The sequence below is a fragment of the Sus scrofa genome, chromosome 4 (assembly GCF_000003025.6).
Source record: "Sus scrofa isolate TJ Tabasco breed Duroc chromosome 4, Sscrofa11.1, whole genome shotgun sequence".
NCBI lineage: Eukaryota > Metazoa > Chordata > Mammalia > Artiodactyla > Suidae > Sus > Sus scrofa.
The window spans coordinates 42768457-42791215 of NC_010446.5; the positions used below are offsets into that span (position 1 = coordinate 42768457).

At 42.8% G+C, this 22759-nt stretch overlaps 1 protein-coding gene and 1 long non-coding RNA gene across 7 annotated transcripts; one reads left to right on the top strand and one right to left on the bottom strand.

The window, feature by feature from the left end:
• On the bottom strand, positions 776 to 9480 carry PDP1 (pyruvate dehyrogenase phosphatase catalytic subunit 1). Of its 6 annotated transcripts, none has more exons than XM_005662967.3 (3): positions 9267 to 9480; positions 8512 to 8546; positions 776 to 4877 (listed from the first exon to the last, which is right to left on the bottom strand). In XM_005662967.3, the coding sequence occupies exons 2-3, from the start codon at positions 8540 to 8542 to the stop codon at positions 3220 to 3222; spliced, it is 1689 nt and encodes a 562-aa protein (XP_005663024.1). In that variant the 5' UTR covers positions 8543 to 8546; positions 9267 to 9480; the 3' UTR covers positions 776 to 3219. The 6 variants fall into 6 exon arrangements, with proteins under 6 accessions (XP_005663024.1, XP_005663025.1, XP_005663023.1 ...); XM_005662968.3 differs by having other exon boundaries at positions 9132 to 9447; XM_005662966.3 differs by lacking the exon at positions 9267 to 9480 and adding an exon at positions 8789 to 9014.
• On the top strand, positions 14901 to 22026 carry LOC110260257. Its single transcript, XR_002343216.1, has 3 exons — positions 14901 to 15328; positions 20140 to 20179; positions 21715 to 22026. It is a non-coding gene; the product is annotated as an uncharacterized LOC110260257 (long non-coding RNA).

Here is a 22759-nt window from a genome sequence, read left to right on the forward strand (position 1 = left end):
TTGTCTTTTCTAGGGCCTCACCAAAAGCATATGGAGGTTTCCAGGCTAGGGGTCTAATCCGAGCTACAGCCTCTGGCCTACACCAGAGCTGCAGCAATGCCAGGATCCGAGCCACGTCTGCGACCTACACCACCGCTCATGGCAACGCCAGATCCTTAACCCACTGAGCGAGGTCGGGGATTGAACCTGCAACCCTATGGTTCCTAGTTGGATTCATTTCTCCTGTGCCACAACGGGAACTCCTCCCTGAAAATTGTTAATTTAAAAGTTAGCTTTAAATTGAGAAGAGAAGGGGCACTAATAATGTCCATCAACAATGTGTAAATTGTGATATATTCATACTACGGAATGCTACCTTGATAGTAAGAGGCTAGGAATACATTCAATGACAAATGAATCTCAACAACACTGAACAAAAATCAGACACAAACGAGCACATGTTGCATGATTTCATTTGAATGAATTTCTAGAACAAGCAACAAAATCTATGGTGACAGAAGTGAGAACAATGGTTCTGTGGGGAGCGAGTCACTGGAAAGGGGTATGAGGGAATTTTCTGCTGGAGCAATAGGAAAGTTATTTATCTTTGTTGGGGTTATGGTTACCAAATCTCAAACCACACATTTAAAATCGGTATATGTTATCGAATATAAATTTTACTCTACTTGTTTTTTCCTAAGTACTATCTTATCTAGCAGATCCTAAAGTTAAGTATAATCTGCCACTATAGAAAGCATCTAGTGATTTACAATTAATTAAAAACCAACACAGGTCATTCAGAAAGCAGATATGAAGCTTTAATTCACTGTGGGCATTTCTCTGACCATTCTCTCTATATATAAACTTTTCACATTTCTTCACACAGATACATCTTTCATAAGACAGCTTTTTTCTCCAAGTACTGTGTACCATAACACCACTCCATTAACTAGTTAAGGGCATATTATAAATACCATGAGCCATTGATTAAATATAGAAGTGATACATATGTTAGAAAATTTAAATTTTAAAAAGTTTAAGAAAGGCTAAATACCATGAAAGTTCACACATTTTTAATTCTAGATATCACATCACAGTGACAACCAATTACAACAAACTCACAATTTCTTTTCGATGACAGTACATTCAGATTTCTAACATTCAATTATTCTGGTTTCCACACTATCGACTCCACATTCCATTTTCATTTCTACAGAGAGTAGACAGGCTTTTGGACTGCAGACCAAATTTCTTGTGTAATAATAAGAATTACCGTCTTGGTCATGACCACGGTATACATACTGCACTACACAGAGATGAAGTTTTAAGTATAACATGGAACTCTTCAGTAGTGGTCTTCAAGAGAAATTTAAATACTGCCGGAAAATGAGTTTTAATTGCTACTGCATTCTACATATATTTCATTAGAAGATGAAGTCTCTGTCAAAACATTTATAAATAAATGTATGGTACAATAGCTTTCCCCTTCCAGAATACTGCCTGGGAAAAAAGTTCCAAGCTGACTAAAGGGGATAAAAAAAGAAAAAAAAAAAATAGGCCTCAGAAAACAAACATTATATGATGTTCTGAGCTGTGATCTTCCTGAGTCTATTTTCAATTGGAACAAATTTTTTGCAGCCAATTCTGCATCACTTCAGTGTCCACAGTCCAGAGGAAATCCTTGAATATCCAGTTAATATTTGACAGAAATCCTAAAGGACTCCTAAACACCCCTTGACTAATAACACAGGGAAACTGATCATGTTTTGTATTAAAATCTATGTGAAAAATCAAATATAGTCATAGCCATTCTTTTAATACTGATGCTAGAATTAGTGATGAAAATATATGCACAGCTGTACATGGATCACCATTAAACACAGGAACAAAACGCCACTTGATGCATATCAAATAAGCTCCCAAAAAGCCAATTTGAATTTTTTTTTCCATTTACTTTGATACAGCATTGGAAGGGACTGCATATAATTATGGAGACTGCTGCAAACAATACTTGATGCTACGAAGTGTTCCATTAAGCATCAGGCATGCACAATAGTTATCTTTAAAAATTTCTCACATGTATATCTTAACATTCCTATTTATAAGCTACATTATGTATAAAGCATTTAGCAGTTTTTAAACCAATTATTTTAATTGACCTACATCTAAGTGGGGAAAAACAAAAACTTCCTCTCCATCTCACACCTGAAGGTAAAATTAAACCTTACTTCCCCCAAACTATATATTTAAATATATTTTATGTATGTCACCCTTACAATTCCAAAAGTGATGAGAATTCTTACCACTACTAAATTAGAAGTATGATTTCTCAGCAGCAGTCTACCCACCATACACTTAGAGCCTGCCAAGCTTTGGGGAATTACATGATGAGACTGATGTGCTGGGGGCTTTAGATGACAATAACTGAAGACATCAGTCTCTTCTCTTTATTCTGGATCTTCCTCTTTTAAACTAAATAAAGCTTTTCATTAATACAAACTTAAAAGAAATCCTTTTTTCCTAACATCAGTAAGACTGGATAAAACTAAAAACCTTTATTGTCTTCAAGTGTGTGGCAAAATAGAAAATGTTTCAATTACATTAGGTAAGCAGGGGTAGGGAAGGGAGCAGTGTTTGTTTTTCCATTTAAGAAGCATTCCCGTCAAATAATCACACATACAAATTCAGATTGCTTGGTTCTCGGTCATTTATGGCTTAAAGTACTGGATTTGAAAACTACTTCAGGTTAAAATATATTTATATGAATAATGCATAGATTGTATATCTAGGAAATCATGCAATAAATAACTATTCTCATGTACACTGGAATCTTGGTGATGAAAGGGATCTGTAGGTGTGAATGTAGGTGATGTTTTTTCCTTTTACCAGGAGAACATGCCCAGCAAGATCCTTGCTTTTGGCCTATTCCAGATCCTTTCTGCCAGGTCATCCTGATCTTCTCGGACTGATAAAAGAAGCCCGGGTCACAAGACATCTGCAGAAAGGAAGTAATGTTCCTCAACTGCAGGTGCTGTGAGGTCTGAGCTAAGCAGAACCAGACTCTGAGGACCCTGCTGCCCTGCTGCAAAGTCACTGTGGACTAACTTGACTCGCTAGAGTATCAAACGGGGAAAAGCTTAGATGACCCACTGGAAATGTTTATTATATTGGCATCTTTTAAAAATCTCTCTGCCCTTTAAATCAGTGTCATTTGAGAACTGCCCAGGTAAGACGCACCCCCTACTCCTGGTTTTGATATGCCCCTACTACATGAGAATTGAACTGAACTACAATGATTGTGATGTCATCTCTGTACATCCGAGCAAGCTCTTCAGGAAGGCTAAGCATTTTGGAGAGGCGCTCATGGTCAACAGCCCCAAACTCGTTGTTGCCCACAGCATGGCGGATAAGATGGGTTGCTGCATTCTGATCCTCAAAGACTGATGACATCTTGGCTCTCCTTTCTGTTAAAAGGCCATGCATCTGCCCCAAAGTCACCTTATAGCCACCGACAGCTATTGGCTGTTGGTGATGCATGCCCGTCAGGTACTCACCCACAATCCTAACCACATCCTGCCTATGCATTGTCTCCCACAACCCGTCAGTTGCCAACACCAGGAACTTATCCTGTGGCCTTAATCGGTGGTAAGTTACCTCTGGCTCAGCGGTGAGATAAGGGGGCGTGTAATAGTTAGGAGGAATAAACTTGGTATATTCGTTGTCATTCAACTGGTCTGGGCCAGATTCTATCACTCTCTTTTGAAGGTCAATGCTCCACTTGAACTTTACGTCTCCAAAAGCCCTAAAAGGCATCAGCAAGCCAAGCAACCGATCTTGCTTCACCACACTCTTGGCCTCATTCTTTGGGTGCTCCAATTTCAGACGTTCCACTTCTCTTTCATTCTGGGCATTGTGGTCATTAGACAGAGTGACTGCTGACCAAGAGCCGTCCTCTTCCTGCACACCCAGCATGGCTCTGCTATCGCCAGTATTGGCCACGTGAAGGTCAACGCCATCCACATGGGCCACACAAGCTGTGGCCCCAGAAAACGCCACTCGAAGCACCAGATAGTTGAGGAAAGAATTGGGATCACCAACTTGAGCCTCCAAGGAGATATCGTTATCAAGCCTCTTGAAAGCATTAATCAAGGCCTCCTTAACATCGATATCACTTGACTCCCCAGCATTGAGGTCTATAAGCTCTTGCCAGTAAGTCCTCAAGCTGTTGAAGTATAATTTGGACGCCTCCTTACTGAAGTAATCATTGGGATGCTTGTGCCACTGGAGAATGGGGAGCAGTGCTCGACCACTCTCCACTGCATTTTCGATCTCTAGTAAAGTCTCGTGGGGTAACAAAGAGACAGCAATATAATAAAAGAGTCTTTCACTGACTGCCTGGGAGCAAGCACAGCCTGCATGGCCATCAAAAACCCCCAAAAGCATCCCTCTGGTCTGCAAACAGGTTGCTGCACTTCTCCGGTCCTCGATGGGAGCATTCGCAGGCAGCTGATTGCTATCAAATCCAAGGACAGAACTGACATTTTTGCCATCAAATTCTGGTACTTTGAAACTGTATTCATTAGCTTTGAGGATGCTATTGACTTGTGGAGGTGTGAGGTAAAATTTCTGCGGTGTGGACGCATATCTCCTTCCTTGCGTGTACTGCCACCAGCTCTCCTTTGGCCGGTAGAAGGTAGCATATGCCGGATGGGGCGTGTATCTCAGGCGACTCTGAGGAATGTAAGGGGGTGAGCAGCAGAGATGTTTGTGGTGGCAGTAACACGCAGTGCCATAGATTCTGCTCAGTTCACAGTTACGGATCAGAGGGAAAAACAGTTGAGCTGGTGCTGGCATGGCATCAGAGAAGACAGGCAGGCTGGAACTTCTGACTGGGGTTCCTAGACAGCAATTACACAGGTACGCACAAAGAAAAAAGTTACATTCAGACTACTTAATCTAGTTGTGCTTTCATAACAAAAATTTAGCAGGTGAATCTACACAGTCCCCGTGCTAGGAGGCACTACCTTCTACACACAGGACATGGACTACTTCCATAGGATGTATTCTGCTAAGCAAACCTCCCAATCACTTATGGAGCCAGGACTGAACTGCAGTCTGGCTTTACTTTTCTCTTTTCTTTGCATTTCTTTGTGTAACACATACTGTGCAGAATGTACAACAGATCTGGTTGGGGAGAGCGGAGGAAATGAAGGTTATGTAACATTATGCAGTGGCAGTCTACCTGGCCAATCACCCTTCTCCGTAGCTTTAAAAAAGGATCTCCTTTTTTAATAGGGATCTCCTATATTGCACAGGGGCTTCTCCCATTTTTGAAGATCCTGTTTTCAGGACTGTGATCAATTGTTAGCATTTGATTACCTGTGGCTAACCAAAACAGTGTTAGGATGCAACTCCACTCCATGTGTATTCACACGTTATCTGTAAGTTATATACATACTACTATGCTAAGATGTTTATTATACATATACGAGAAAAATTTTACATAATGAATAAAAATAGAAGTTCCAATATGCCCTCTCTGCATCCCAGTAGATGGTCTTGCAACAATGCTTCTCTAGATCACTGTGCCAATTTGGCAAGTTTGGAGGAACACAGGTCTGCCATCTACTTGCCACATAATCCTGGAAAAGTTGGCTCACCTCCTAGAGCCTCACTTTCCTAAGGTGTATGTGAACACATCAGAGCAGACGCTATCTGAGGCCACTTCAGGGCTCCATTATAAAAGGCTTTGAAACCACATGCAACTTTCATTTATTCATTGTTTAATTTTACTGTACCCTCCGTGATTAAAAAAAAAAAAAAGTATTCTAGTAGTTCTAAAACTTTGCTAGTAATGTAAGTGGCCTTAGTTCCAAATTTAGGTTACTTGCTAGTATTTTCTTCTGCTTACAAGAGAAAGCTACAGAAATCTGATTTTTGTCTATTATGGAGTCCAAGTAGAATTCAACCCTAGAAAAATATTTTGTCTTACATTGAAAAAAAAAAAAGGTATCTTATTTGCCCTTTGGAGTTAATAAATAGTGCATCAGTAGACTAAGGTTTCGATTAAAAATGTATAGCGTTATAATCATGATACACCAAAATCATACCACTTACTATGTGACACTGAAAATACTTTGCTGGGCATTTATTTAGAAAATGTAATGACTGTGTATCATTAATGCAGGAAATTTATACAAAAAAAAATCCCTCTTCATCCTCAATAACATATACTTTCCCTGAATTCCTGAGGTACTGCCTCAAAGCATTCATCTGGCTTATAAATAAACTGGCTTTAGAAATACTGTAAATAAGGGAACAAATGCAGTAAACAAAAAGGAATGAGGAAATAAAACCAACTGAGTATTAATGTCAAATACTCCTTTCTAAGGCTCAACACAGTAAGAGAAATCATCACAAATATTAGAGCATGTTAGCTATATAGTCCATTATTTTCACGCACCCTCTTTTAAGAATATTTAGAAAAGTGGTAAGTAGAATGTGGTGGTGGGGAACAGAAAAAACACTGAATAATGACTGATTTTTGTTTGCTTCTGTAATAAGCAATGAATAAGCCAGTCACACAGAACCCCTTCGACAAGTGATAAAAAATACGATTACTTCAACAGCACTATTTAAGAAAGAATTTGTTCACAAAATTTAAGGCAAGATTAGGCAACGGAAGGTAATGATCAGAATTTTGGAAATAAGATCAATAACTAAATAAGCATTCTGAAAGGTACTAATGAAAAATAGAAATTCCGGAACAACAGGTATCTATTAAGACTAACCATTTAAATAACAGCACTTCAAACTGAATACCTGAAAGTCATCCAAAGGTTAAGTGTACATGACTGAGCCAGGAGATGTGCTGAAATGCTGGGCCACATGACACTGGCTTCCAGACATGAACCATATCTCTCGCCAGGTTTGTATGAAAAAGCACATTAACTCATTTCATACTTTGCATAAAGATCACTTTTATTATTAAAAATGCAAACAGATACCAATCATAATGAAAATAAATTCTCTCTGTAACTTTATATATGTTTGCATTTATGTTTGTTTTATTATTATTTTTTTTATTTCCTGGTATGCTTACTTTAAAACCTAAGAATCTCAGAGGAAAAAAATATGTGTGTTTCTGCATGGCCGGTAGATTGAATCAAAGTACTAAGTGTGTGTGTGTGTTTGAAGGGGAGGCTTGACAGATAGATACAATAGCAGGATTTGGCTATATGACGTCTTCCAGGAAACCCATACTTTCCTTAAATTTCCTTGTTTTGACCATCCTCCTGCTTTTGTAATTGACTGCAAAATGAATGAACTTTTGTGGCAAAATAACTGATTCATACAGTAGATGCTCTATATAAGACAAATTCAAACATCAAGCACTCAAATAACATACATTTTCCCTTCAGACATAAATTCTCAAGATTAAAAACAAAAAAGCAGAGAGTGAATTGTATCAATTTTCTTTCAGTTATTCAGGGGCTTAGCATATGGACTGAGCCTCCCAACGTGCCTCCAAAAGTCAAATTCTTAGTGAAGTTACCTACCCAGTGATCAATGAACATTCTATCACCACCAGTAGAGATGATATACTCGCTCCATCAGAACAGTTATCCAAAGAAGTCAAAGTATTTTCAAATGCTTTCATAAACAGTAAGTGAGCATTCAAAAATTCTGAGTATCCTTCTGAATATCCTATGCTTCAACAACAAAACCTCATGAGATCAAAACTTTTGTTGACATATAGCTAAATTAACAAAGCAGAAGGCTCCTGATTAGGCAGTAAGAAGGGCAGCATGGTACAGTTGCGGTAAACTGAAGCCGTGTCAAATTTTCAAGTTGTTTCTGACCACAATTTCACTGAAAAGTTCCTATCCCATGATCCAGACTTAGCCACCTTAAATGCTATATGGTATAGCATAGGAAGATTTTGCCAATTTTGCCAATGACTAATAAGGAAATATAAGCTTCGAACAAACCCAGCAAGAGACCCATCCATTCTTATTGATGCATTCAGCAGAGCTTGTGCCAAGAAATGATTCCACTTCATCAATAAACTCCCAGAAGAAATTAGAGAATTCAATGCACCGACTCCAGGCATCTTTAGCTTTGCAAAGCTTTTGGTGTAAATGGGGAAAAAAAAGCTATACTAATCATTAAATGTGTCAGAACCCCAGTTTATGTAATCTGATTGCATTAAACACCCTGCATTAAGACTCTATGATTTTTCAGCATTTTGGGGCAATGTCTAGCTATTTCACAGCTGCCGTTATCTCTACATGGATGCTTTCGTAAGACACGAAGCCCCAAGCCAGCACTTGTTTGATTAGTTTCCTTTGTCCCTACCTGAAAATTGCACTCGCTAAGGCATCAAAGCTATCCTGGTCCAGGATGTCTTTTCCCCCTTTCCTATCTACCTTACCTCTTAATTCCACGCTGACCCACCTAAAACCATCCACGCACAAAATCAGTCATCATCCTTCCTGGGTACCCAACGCAGGTAGTTAAGTGAATACCTACCAATTCGTCTGGGCCCGGGACACACACACATTCTCCTGTCATCACAACACGGAGCCGACAACATCCACAACCCGCGCGGGCAGCAGCAGCGACAGCAGCACCGGCCCATTGAAAGCAAGGCAGAGATGCTCATTAGAATAGGCGGCGGCAGGGAAGGCGGGAGCGGAGGAGGGGCGAGGTTTCGCTCCAGCCCGGTGAATGGGGCTAGGAGGGGGGAAGAGGATGAAGGAGGAAGAAAGGGGTGGGGAGAAGAAGGAAACCAAACCAACAAACCCACCCCGAGGGAGAGGCAGAGCTACAGCCGGAGGCGGCGGGGGCCGAGACGCCGGCGGAGGCGCGCCCCAGGACCGGCCCGTCCATCCAGCTCGAGTGCAGAGCCCACAGGCGCGCGGCATCCTCCGCTCGCCCACGCCGCGCCGGCTTCAGTTCTAAAAACCGGGAGTCGGCCCGCGGCGGCTGCCTGTGGGGACACTCCCGCAGAGACGCCGCGCCACCTGCGCCGCACCTCCCCGCAGCCCACCCTCCCACGGGTCCCCACGGCTCCCGAGGCGCTGACAGTGGGTACGGCGGGCCCGCCTCCCACCCCGACCCCGGGGCGGCCCCGACGCCCTCGCGCGCACCTGGGGCTTCGGGGCTCGTCCCTCCTCACGCCCGCAGCCGCCGCTCCCCACGCGCATCGGCCGCCCCCTCACAACTTTGGGCGGGCAGAGGATTCCGGACTGGACGGCTCAGGGCCGGGAGTAGGGAATACCAACCGGGCACAGCAGGGGAGGAGTCGCTTCTTCCCGACAAGGAGGCGGCCGCAGCGGCGGCACCTCCCGCCGTTCCTTCCACGCAAGCCGGCGCAACTCCCGGGAGCACGGCCCCTCGACCCAGAGCGGCCCACTCCGCACCCCTGCCCCGCCGGGCCACCACCCTGCCCCGCCCGCACGTTCGGGCTGGAGCGCCTCCTGGCTTCCGATTGGCTGCGCAGTGGCGAGTGGGCGGGGAGGAGGAGAGGGGGCCGCTGCCGAGGGCGTGGGGGCGGAAGAGCTGCACGCTCCCCTCCAGCTTTGTGACGTCATGGGGGTCAGACAAACCCTTCCATTCCGCGCGAGCTGCCCATTGGTTCTGCGGGCGCGCCTCACGTGACTGCGCCCGCGGGCAGCCTGGTGAAGGGTGGGGCTGCGCGGCGGCTGCAGGGTTGGCTGCAGAGCCCGTAGGGAGGAAGCGCGTGGGCTGGCCCTTGCATCCTCACGGGAGCGGGGCCCTGGCTACTGGGCTGTAGCTCGCCGGGCCCGCTTCCGCGAATCCTTGGCACCTCGGCGGGGACTGGCCGAGCCTTACCCGCGCTTTGCGTGTGGGCAGAGGCTTCGTAGGATTAGACTGCGGGGGCGGCTCCCTGCCCAAAGGGAAACTTAATTCGCTATCGTCGTCTCAGCCTGGAGTAATAAAACATGATAACCTGAGAACAACTGTAGCCTTATTCTTTTGGTACTTTGCAGATTTTAGGAGCGTTAACTTGGGTAAAGTTCTGTCATTTCCTGGACACTCTCAAAGTCTAGGCAGAGGAAGCCGGTCTAAACTGCAGGAGGAAGTTGTGATGAAGGAATTATTTCCTCTGTAGAGTAGGTGTGTGCTCACGTTTTCTGCAGGGCTTTGAACTTGGTGTCCACTCCTTTGCCTTGAAGAGTTATGAGAAGGGTAGAATGCAGACTGCAAAAGTAGGAAGAGTCCTGGACTTGGTGTCAGAACCGTCATCCAAGTCATTTTTGCTTCATGAGACTCAGTTTCCACTTCTGTGTGATGGGGTTAGATTTCAGGTGGCATTGGCAGTCTGTGGTTAAAGGGAAGACATATCAAGGGCTACTTGACTTGCTTCCGTTTACACGTAATCCCTTCTTTATGGGAACTGCTTCACTGAGAGTGGCTTCTAAAAGCGTCTTGGGAGATGATATCAGGCAGATCCTTGCACTTAACCGGCCTCCTGTTAAACAGTTTGATTTATTAAGCATATCTGCTTAAGCCAATAAAGTCACAAAGTGGTGTGTGCTGGATATTAAAAACTGTCGTGCTAACAGTATTGTGGAGTTTTATTTTTATGAATTTGCATTATCTTATTTTTTATGTCATAAAGGAAAAATTTCTATAAAATTTTGTGTCTATACACAAAACAGTGCTAGGAGTTGATTTTTTTATAACTTTCCTGCTGCCTCCTCTATTTTCTAAATAGATTAACCTTTTCGCCCAGTCCCAGGCTGCCTGTGGAATTCTTGTGGCTATTTTATGTGGCCTTCAATCCATTTTACGTGTGTCCATCTGCCTCACTTCACTCCTTTCTTCTTCTCAAATGAGCTTCCCATAAACTTGTAAGTATTCTTCATTGTCCATTTTTCTGTTGAGTGATTTATGTATGTGGTTTTCTCTTGTCTCATAGAAAAACTAAGAGCAAAGTATATCAAAGTAAGGCCCAGCTGGAGCTAGGCTGCGTGGGTTCCAGTCCAAGCGCAGCCGCTTACTGTATGGTCTTGGGCAATCTCTTCATGGCTCAGTTCTTTCATGTGTGAGATAGGAATAGAAACAGTAATATTTAAAAATTTTTTAACATCACAGGGGTTTTATTAAGTGAGTTGATATAAATATAGATAATGCTAAGAAAGTACAAGCAGGTACTAAGGGATATATGTAAGTATTAGCTATTATTAACACTTATATGTCCAAGTGCTTGTTTTATTTAAGGACTACTGGGGGGCGGGGGGAGTTCTGGCTGTAGTGCAGTGGTTAATGATCCTGCTTGTCGCTGTAGAAGCACCAGTGCAATCCCTGCCTGGCACAGTGGGTTAAGGATCCGGGCATTGCTACAGCTGTGGCACAGGTTGCAGCTCTTGCTCAGGTTTGATCCCTGGCCTAGGAACTTCCATATGCCAAAGATGTGGCTAAAAAAGAAAAATAAAAATAAAAGGACTCCTGGGGAATAGGAAACTCAGACCCTCAAATGGAGTAAGTCCCACAGCTAGATACTAAGAAGTTATTAATAGACTGGAGAGGCTGAGAACCTTAGGATATCAGGTTAAAGTAATTTACATGAGGAGTGTCACTACCTCTTAGCCCCTACTTTGCAGACATGGAGACCAGGTAAGTGGATTTTTGAGAGTTTCTGCCTTGGGGCTCAGAAATGAACTTTACACTAGACTCGTGTGTTGTCTGTAAACTTTTTCTTAATGATTGTGAAAATAGAGTCATGAGACTCCATAATACATATATCCATGTCAGTGACCTCTTCAGATCACCTTGGTAGCATGTACCCTTACTCCATACCAATACTGCCATTATTCAAAGCACTTTTAAAATTATTTTTCAAATTGTTTTTGGACCTTCACAGGAAACTCCAACTTATTTTACTATTACTAGCACCTTGGTTTTTATACCAGAATAGTACTGGTCCCCTCATGTTTGGAGTTCTGAACGACCTATTTCTGAAAATAACAGCCGCTGTCCAAAAAAATAGTATTTGCTACCACTAAATATAGACAAAAGAATTTGTGGTGAGAATTGAAGGCAATGCTGAGGTATTTGTGGAATCAGAATAAAGGCTCCCCAAAGTAATGGCTTTGAAATAAACTCATTTAGAGTGTAAGTTTTGTTCGCTAGCTGCAAAATTGTGTGGTTGAGGGATATGTATATTCTAAATAAAGTCACAGTCCTTCTACAGAGGAACAAACTGCTGGTACCCCTGGGGGACATTCTTTAGTATCTCTACCTTATTTTCTCCTTTGGCCTGGCTTTCTTCCTGTCTGTAGATGGAGCTCTGCTTGGCCATCCAATACATAGGCTTGCTTCAGAAGTGCGGTTTGTTACACCTGGCCATCTGGCCAAGGCCAGGGCAAGTCTTTGAGTTTGCTGCTCTGACCCCACAGACTGTTTTAGCTCCAGAACACCTGTTGACACATTGACATTGGAAGGTGTAGAAAAGTAGCACTGAAACAACCCAGGATTGTTGTAGAGATGCACGGGCAAGGAGAGAGGAAGGAACTTCTAAACTAATATGATTCAAAGAAAGCACTGTGCAAAAATACCTATTTTGCATACACAATGCTTTTTGTGATATAAAAATGCAAAGATGGTTCCTGAATGAGACCCTTAACTCTTAGTCATTTTCTTGCCCTGAGATAAACCTGGAAATGAGCAAGTGCTCAACCAGATTGGCTTTTTCTGGGCAGATGATAAAACTCTTGGGGATATTGGAGGTTAGCTGTGACAACATGGAGATGATCCAGTAGAGTCTCAGTGGTGCCAGCCAGGAAGCTTAAAATAGACCTGCATGTGGGTCTGAGATGCTGTCAGTCTGATGGCTAGTGAGTTAACCACGACCTTTGCCAAAATCAGCAATTAGAGGGAAGAAAGATTGCTAGACACTCATCTTTAGCTCCTACTTCCCTCCAGGTCTTGGGTAGGAAATCAGCAATGCTTACTATGTACGTAAGCAATAGGTAACTTATTTATTACCATCCTGGGGTTGAGAGTTGCTTCTCTGAAATTAAGTTATTTGGAGTTACACACGAGATCAACAAATCATCATAAGAAGGAAACAAAACATGTACTGTGGCCCATTTCTTGTGGTCAGCGGTTGTTACAAGTGCATTCAGATTTGTCTTATTTAATACTTTTTTTTTTTTGTTTTGTTGTTGTTGTTGTTGTTGTTGTTGTTGCTATTTCTTGGGCCGCTCCCGCGGCATATGGAGGTTCCCAGGCTAGGGGTTGAAACGGAGCTGTAGCCACCGGCCTACACCAGAGCCACAGAACGCGGATCTAGCCGTGTCTGCAACCTACACCACAGCTCACGGCAACACCGGATCGTTAACCCACTGAACAAGGGCAGGGACTGAACCCGCAACCTCATGGTTCCTAGTCGGATTCGTTAACCACTGCGCCACGACGGGAACTCCTTATTTAATACTTTAAAAGTAGTCTGTTCTCATCAGAATTCATAAGGCAGAATATTTGAGGGAAATATATATATATATATATATATATATATATATAATATATATGTATATATATATATATGGATATTCATTCTTTTGCAAAATTAGGGACAAAAGTCTCCTGGCAAGTAGGAAGTTTCTGTGCATGAACACGACAAAGAAAACAAAAAGTAGGTAGCTGGGTTGCTTTATTTCAGAAATCCCTGCTAATGAGCATATCTTCAAATATTAAGGCATAGGGGAGGAGTATTATTGTCTAGCCATCAGATAATCAGGCAAGATTACTTTTTCATCAGTGTAATTTTTCTGGAGATTCTCCAGAATATAGAGGGTAAATGGTGAAGGAAGGGTTTCAGGGCAACTGAGACACTGGGGTGGGTTTAGAGAACCCACCAGTAGGTGCCAAGTCATGAATGCCCCTGAAGCAGGTCATGCCCATCTGCAGACTTCAGCAGAAACTACCACACTATGAACTCAAAAATAATAGCTACTGATTTGCACATTTATTAAAAATTATAATTTTGGAGTTCCATGGTGGCCTAGTGGTTAAGGACTCAGCATTGTCATTGCTGTGGCTTGGGTTACTGCAGTGGCTTGGTTTGATCCCTGGCCCAGGGAACATTAGCATGCATCAGGCGTGGCCCAAAAAAGACCCAACCAAAGCAAAACAAAACAAAAACTATAAGTCTTTGCTCACCTGTATACTTCACTATTAAGAGTATAAGCTTCTCAAGGGTAATGACCGTGTCTCTCTTATGTACTGGTTTAAACCTACAGCCTGGCATGTAGTGAGAACTAGCAGGTAATGAGTGCTTACTTTATACTGTCCCCTGTTCTAAATGCATTGTCTCATTATATCCTCAAAACACTCACATGAGGTAGATGTTACCAATATAGTCCCTTCCCAGGAGAGGAAACCAAATCTCACTGAGGGTGATTTGCTCCATTTACATAACTAGAAAGTAGTAGAACCATCTACCTTGCATCTTAGCCTGCATTCTAAGGCACTATGCTATAGTGACCACTGCACATAATAAGGGCCTAATAATGAATGAACTTGTTTCAAACAAAGACAAAAGTGACTTGTTGCAACAGGTGAATGCATTGAGGTCATTAAAGAACTACAGAGTTTCACATTTTCATTATGGATTTGAGGACAAATTTTTTTTTTTTCTATTTCTTGTGCCGCTCCCACAGTATATGGAGATTCCCAGGCTAGGGGTCAAATCAGAGCTGTAGCCTCCGGCCTACGCCAGAGCCATAGCAACGCGGGATCCAAGCTGCATCTGCAACCTACACCACAGCTCACAGCAACGCCAGATCCTTAACCCACTGAGCAAGGCCAGGGACCGAACCCACAACCTCATGGTTCCTAGTCGGATTCGTTAACCACTGCGCCACGACGGGAACTCCCTGAGGGCAAATTATATCCTTATAATTGCAGAATTTCCACCATGAATGTTGTATCTGTAACCAGCAATACATTTTTCACAGCTAAGTATATCACCACTGAATAGCCATTCTTGTCAGAGCACTGCAGGATTTCGCTGTGGTTTTTCAGGAATACCAACTGTGGCCATAGAAGCATATTTTCCTTGGAAACTAGATATTATAAATATGATAGAGGAATATCTAATATCTTCAATTCACATCCTAGTAATAAGCTATAGTTTGCTATATGATATGAAGTCAACAATGTAATCTATTTAAAGCTCAGTTAAAATGTTACTTTTATTTTTAAGCAGAATCAACTAGAGAGGGAAAAGTTCAAGGACAGAAAGAATACAGAGGAAGAGGAGTGTTAATGAATTATTGAATCATGTATCCCTTTTCTGCTAGGAACAATGGGCTCGGTAAGTCTAATTAGAATGTAGAGAATTATTAAGGTACGCTATCTGGGTTGTGATTTTATCCCTTCTTAAGGCATAATAGTTTAGTAAAAAGAGCTTAAGTTGGGAGTTCCCGTCGTGGCGCAGTGGTTAACAAATCTGACTAAGAACCATGAGGTTGCAGTTTCGATCCCTGGCCTTTCTCAGTGGGTTAAGGATCTGGCGTTGCCATGAGCTGTGGTGTAGGTGGCAGATGTGGCTCAGATCTGGCGTTGCTGTGGCTCTGGTGTAGGCTGGCGGCTGCAGCTCCGATTCGACCCCTATCCTGGGAACCTCCATATGCTGCGGGAGCAGCCCTAGAAAAAGCAAAAAGACAAAAAGACAAAAAAAAAAAAAAAAAAAAAAAGAGCATAAGTTGGAGTCAGAGAGACTTGAGTTCAAGTCCTAGATCTGCTTCTAACTGATCTTGGGTGGCTGTGGGGTGGCCATGGCTGTAGCATCTTGAAATAAGATCTCAGGAATTGAACCTGGGCCATGGCATTGCCCTGGCTCTTATTCTGCTCTGAAGAGTCTAGCAAAAAGATGAAAAGTAGTGAGGCAAGTAAAGTGTTTATTAGAAGAGAAGATACATGAGGGGGAGGGAGAGAGAGAGAGCATGCCACGTGCTTTGGGGGTGGTTTAAATTACTTATATGGGGGCATTTCTTTTGGGCTTCTTCTAGCCAGTCATCTTGCTTTGTCTGGCTTCTATGTGCACAACACACCTTTTAGCCAAGATGGATTCCAGTGTGAGGGTTTTGGGGAAATTAACAGAACATATTATGGTCTGGCGCCCCCTCCCCTGAGGATCCTTTCTGTGCATGCATAGCTTGGGTAGGTCTCCTTGACTTCAAGAATGACAAACATGTGGTCTCTTTACCTTTTATCCAAGCAAGACTCAGCTCCTCTTTGCTTCAGCCACTATCTTTAAGTATCTGTCCACAGGGGACAGATTCCAGCCACTCAGGCTGGGGCCCATCTGTCTCCTGCCTTATTACAAGCTAGGTAATCTTTCCAAATTTACTCAATAGCTTCAATACTTTTAAAATCTAAGGAGTGTTGTAAGGATTGGTGATAATCTAAATGAGAATGACAGATGATGTCTGGTAGCATCTCAGTGAGTTCCCTTTTGTTGCTGTAACAAATGACCACAGATTTAGTGGCACAAATACTTTACAGTTCTGGAGGTCAGAGGTCTCAAATGGGTCTCAGTTGGCTGAAACCAAGGTATCAGCAGAGCTGCATTCCCTTCTGGAGGCTTTAGGGAAGAATCTGTTTTCTTGCCCCATCCAGTGTTGAGAAGCTGCTGTAGTTCCTTGACTCATGGCTCCTTTTTCCATCTTCAAAGGGAGAAGAGTAATATCTTCAGGTCAATCTCTGGCTATGGTCTGTTCTGCCTTCTTTTCTAAAGGACCCTTGTGATTACATTGGGCCCTCTGTAATAATCCAGGATAATCTCTTTAAAATCAGATTATTAGAAACCATAAATCTATCTGCAAACTTTTTTTTTTCTTTTTTTGGTCTTTTCTAAGGCCGCACCGCAGCATATGGATATTCCCAGGCCAGCGTCCAATTGGAGCTGTTGCTGCCAGCCTACGCCACAGCAATGCGGGATCCAAGCCACATCTGTGACCCACACCACAGCTCACGGCAATACCAGATGCTTAACCCACAGCCATTGAGTGAGTCCAGGGATTGAACCCAAAACCCCATGGCTCCCAGTCGGACTCGCTAACCACTGAGCCACAACGGGAACTCCATCAATCTGCAAACTTAATCCCCCCTTGCCATGCAACACAGCATATTGACAGGTTCTGTGGATGGTGATGTGGACATCTTCTGAGAGGGATGTTGCTTTTCTCGGTGTTTTGCTCCTTTAACACTTGTTCATTCATTCATATACTTATTAAGGGAAAATATGAATAATAAAAGTATCTTCCCCCCCAAGAAACCTCTGTTTAGGTAGAAAGCTTAGATGTATACATAAAAGAAATTAACTAACAATACAAGATAGTATGAACAAGCCCCAGTATGAGCCATTCAAGGAGAGAGATCACTTAAGTGTATGAAGGAAACAAAAAGAATTTCTGAAAATTTTGATTGTCTATGAGAAGTAATAAGGGTGCCTCCTAGGTTGCATTAAGATGAAAACAATGGCGGTAATAACTTTCCTCCATTTTACCTGAATCTCCAGCAATGTTTGAAGGGTATAAAAAATCTTCAGTGGATGGGAGTTCGTGTCGTAGCTCAGCAGTTAATGAATCTGACTGGCATCCATGAGGATGCGGGTTCAACCCCTGGCCTTGCTCAGTGGGTTAAGGATCTGGTGTTGCTGTGGGCTGTGGTGTAGGTCCCAGATGCGGCTTGGATCCAGTGTTGCTGTGGCTGTGGCATAGGCTGGTAGCTACAGCTCCAATTTAACCCCTAGCCCAGAGTGCAGCCCTAAAAAGCAAAGAGAAAAAAAAAATTCTTCAGTTTGGAGCTGGATGAGGGCAGCCAACAGGCTGAAGAGCCTGGAATCAAAACATATAAGACAGGGGTTCCCACTGTGGCTCAGCAGTAAGGAACCTGATGAGTATCCATGAGGACATGGGTTCAATCCCTGGCCTCACTCAGTGGGTTAAGCATCCAGTGTTGCCATGAGCTGTGGTGTAAGTCTCAGACACGACTTGGATCTGGCATTGCTATGGCTTTGGAGTAGGCTGGCAGCTACAGCTCCAATTAGACCCCTAGCCTGGGAACTTCCATATGCTGCAGGTGCTGCCCTAGAAAAGACAAAAAAAGACAAAAAAAAAAAAAAAAAAAAAAGATGCTTAGGGATATTTATGATGTGGTCTTCAAATACTTAAATGATAGTCATATGAAAAGAAAGCTAGATTTATCTTTGAAAATTCTGGAATTTGAAAAAACTAGGATAAATGTGTTGATGAGATTCCTGTCCCTGGAAGTATTCAGGATAGAATCTAGACAAGTCAAGAATGTGCTCCCACAGCAGTTTGTTTGGGTCTTGGACTTTGTGCTTCCATTGTAATTATTTGAACTCCCATCTCCCTCTGCAAATGTGTGACCTCTTTCTGGGCTGAACCTATCAAAGTCATTTTTCTTGGCTTGGAGGTATCCAGTGAATGCTGGATTGAATAGACGATGCATGAATGCAATTGAGGGCTTGAGCAGAATGACCTTTAGAGTCCTTCCAACTTTGAGACTCCCCTTTCTCAGCTAGGATTTGAACTAGGTCTAAAGGATGGAATTGGCTGCAGAATGGAGGTGGTGGTGGTGTGTTCTGGGTTTCATGGTACAGAAAGGCCCAGAGAGGAGAGGGAGCAAATGTTAGTGGTGGGGCTGAGCTGGGGGAAGAACAGGAGGTAGAGTGAGGGCAGGAGTTTGGATCTTGATTCTTGAAGCTTGAATTTTAAGGATGTCAGACTTTCTCATCCTGCAGTCTGGACCCAGTTTAACACTTGATTAAAACCTTATGAAAGAAGAGGAAAAGTGTTCTTATAATTATATGCATCCTGACGCTATTGAGAAAGACTAGGGTTTTACTGTGGACTCAACTGTGTCCCTCCAAATTCACATGTTAAAGCCCAGCCCCCAATGTGGTGGTATTAGGAGGTGAGGCCTTTGGGAGAAGATCGATGGGGTCAAAATGAGGTCATGGGGAGGGGGCCCTCATGATGGGACGAACGCCCTTATGAGAAGAGATGGCCGAGAGTCCCCCTCCCTTCTCCCCTCCCGACCTTGTGAGGACCCTTGTGAGGGTCATTGACAAGCCAGGAAAGAACGTGGTCACCAGGGAACAGAATCGGCCAGCACCTTGTTCTTGGATTTCCCTGCTGGCAAAACTAAGAGAAATAAGTATCTGCAATTTAAGCTACCTGGTCTATGGTATTTGATTGTGGCAGCCTGAGCGCCCTCATACAGGGCTATTGTCTAAATATGGGAGTAAGGAGCTAAAACTCAGAGCTGGACAATGGCAGCGGGAATATAAAGGAGAGATCACGTGGGAAGAGACATTACTGAAAACTGTAAGACTTGGTGGTGAGGTAAATTAGAAAAGGTTTCAAGGGGAGGGTATCAAAGATGGCCAAAGCTTTGCGCATGGGTGACCACGAGGGTGGACATTTATGTCCAGTGAATTTATTCTTGCAATGGAAAGATATGAGAAACTATTTGGAGTATCCCGTATGTTCCCTAATTGTTTTTTCCATTAAATCCATGGCTGAAAATGGGCTATTTTTAATATTGATGAAAATGGAAAGTTAAGAGTATTAGTCCGTGATGGGCAAGCTTTTTTAGGGGTGAGCTGTAGTACCGATAAAACCCTGCCCTTATGGGTAGTGGTAGCAGCAGGCATTGTTGTATAAGCCACACCAGGGGCTTTCACTATACAGACATGATGTATGTATCATCCTATTTCACTAAATGACCCATGAATATGAAGACATCATCTTGTACCCCATACAGGATCTGTTTTAGGGAGCACCCAAGAAAATTCTCATCCATGTTAGCTCTAAGGGTAGTTATATGTCTCTTAAATATCCGGATTTTCTTTTTGAAATTTTTGGACTCCGAATTGAATAAACATCTGACTCTGTGTGTGGGTTGGGGGTTGAGAGGGGGAAGGGGAGGTTGGAGGAGTTATACTAAGTTTCAGAGCCAGAATTGTGGCCTAATTATAGCATGTGTGTAATATATTATTTTTTAGCCTCTTTCCTATTTCTTACCTCCATTTCCACCCTTTGTTTTTCTGTCCTCCTTTCTCTCTTAATTTATGCTGCCTTGTATTTTGTGTAGCCCAGGAAGTAGTCCTAAATTCGTTCTGGAACAAAGAACAGTAAGTATAAATATATTTCTCATTACATCAGTCCTCACTTTATAGATGAGGAGGCAGAAGCTCAATTAATGTATCTAACTTACCCAGTTCACAGTGGGTGTATTAGTTACTTTTGCTGGGTAACAAATCATCTCCAAAATTAGCAGCTTAAACTAACAAACATATATCTTCTCACTTGGTTCCTGAGGGTCAGGAATCTGGGAGCAGCTTATCTGGCTGGTGAAGCCGCAGGCAAGCTGTCTGCTGGGGCCGTAGGCATCTGAAAGCTTGTGGGGGCTGCAGTTTCCAGTGCACGCACGTGGCTGTGGGCAGAACATTTCAGGTTTTTGCCTCCCAGGATTCTCTTTAGGGCTGCTCCCAACATAGGAGCTGGCTTTCCCCAGAGCCAGTGATCTGAGAGAGAAAGAGACACCAAGATGGAAGCTGCAATGTCTTTTAATTTTTAATTTTATTTTTTAGGGCCACACCCAGGACATATGGAAGTTCCCAGGCTAGGGGTCAAATTGGAGCTGCAGCTGTCCCCTATATCACAGTCACAGCAACATCATGTCATGGCCTGATCTTTAACCTACTGAATGAGGCCAGGGATTTAACCCGCATCCTCATGGATACTGGTCAGGTTTTTAACCCACTGAGCTACATGGGAACTCCCAGCTGCAATGTCTTTTATAGCTTTAACTCGGAAGTGCCATACAATCACTTCTACATTCTGTTGGACATAAAAACCAACCCCGGTAAAGTCTAGAAGGCAGTCTATAAGGGCATGAATCCCAGGGGTAGGGTCTGTGCCCCCATGATGAGGAAATAATGTAGTTGAGCCCTTAACACATTGCTTTCGCAAAAACATGGGGTGCAGATATGCTCAGATTTGGCTCCCCAGAGACGTTTCCATTTTTTTTGGTATGAAAAATAGCTAAATGAGCGCCAGCAGGCTGTAAGTTTCTGGGTTTCAATTTTCCTCCTCTTATCCTGCTTACAATTGCAAATGCTGCCAGTTTCATCCATAAAGATTTGCATAGCCTGGTAACTATCTAATCGCTGCTCAAGGTAAATTTGAATTTGATCCTTAAGGCAACACTAAAGGATTTAACATTCAGATACCACTAGGAAGTGAAAAGTAATAGCTCACTTTGCTCTACGGCAGAAATGAACACAGCATTGTAAATCAGTTATACTTGTAGTTGTAAATCAACATTCCAATAAAAATCATTGTAAATCAACACTTTTAGTAAAATTGTAAAACATGAAAAAAAACTCATAGCCAACATAACACTATAATGCTGACATCCTTTGAATTTTGCAGCATAAGAACTAATTGATTATAGTTTTAACTCCTTCCACTATTTATGCTCTTTGCTTCATGGGAGAGGATGTGTATAAAGAACAGAATTTTTGGTGATTCCACCCCTCATTTGTCAACGTAATGAGAAAATCCATAAAGATATTTCTATGGAACATATTTTTACTGCATTGCTGATCTGTGGCCAAATTTTGTCAGAGTAATAAATTAGGACATGTTGTTTTTCTGGATTCAGGGAACTGCCGGCTCAGTGTTCAGTATTCAGACTGCAGATCCATGACTCACCAGTGGACCACCTGGCTAAATGAACACAGAGGATCTGGTCTGCTGCTGGCCATTCCCCTACATCTTGCTGATTCTGCCTCTAGTTTGCATCTGGAAATTCCATTTTCCTTTAAAGCATGTGTAAATCAATGTCACTGTCCACTTTTCAATACAACTTCAAATGAGTTTCTTAGCTGAGATTGTTTTTCAGAACAATGCACTGCAGTTCAAATTTTTTTTTCTTTGCTTTTTAGGGTTGCACCCACAGCATATGGAGGTTCCTAGGCTAGGGGTCAAATCAGAGCTGTAGCTGCTAGCCTACCACAACCATAGCCACAGCAACGTGGGATCCTAGTAGCATCTGCGACCTACATCACAGCTCACAGCAATGCTGGATCCTTAACCCACTGAGCGAGGCCAGGGATCCGAACCTGCGTCCTCATGGATGCTAGTCAGATTCGTTTCCGCTGAGCCACAGCAGGAACTCCTGCACTGAAGTTTAAATTTGCAAGCCATTGCTGTGTGCCAGCGGTCTTTGAATGTTGTTATAACTTTCTTTACCTCTCCAGGACCTCCTGCCTGGACCTATTGTGGTCGGGCCAGTTTGGGAATAAGATGTTTTGTTTTGTCTAGGGAGAGAATTTTCTTTTTACATTTGACAGAGTTAGGTACAAATTAATTTGATAAATTCTCTTAGAGGGCTTACTGTGTTTTGGCTTTGTGCTATGTTCTGTAAATGGGTAAAAAATTAAGGGGCAATCTTTGTGCCTTTAAAAACTTGTAGTCTATCTACTAGATAAATATTAACAGGAATAGTTATAAAACCATGTGATATAGCAGAAGTATTCACAAAATGCTTGAGGAGAGAAAAGGGGATTTAGTTCTACCTAGTGGTGGAGGGAGAAGATAATCAGGAAAGACCTCCTGCATCAGAAGCCCCCAAATGTTGGTGTCAGGACCAGCGCTAGTCTCTAAGAAAATTTTTACCGACTTGTGGCAGAGCGAGGAAAAAAAAA

Coding starts and splice junctions, on each gene's coding strand:
- PDP1 (XM_001924838.6), bottom strand. CDS start 8,644: ATGAGCATCTCTGCCTTGCTTTCAATGGGCCGGTGCTGCTGTCGCTGC. Junction 4,878..8,511: donor TCCCGGGCCCAGACGAATTG/GTAGGTATTCAC, acceptor ATTGCTGTCTAG/GAACCCCAGTCAGAAGTTCC.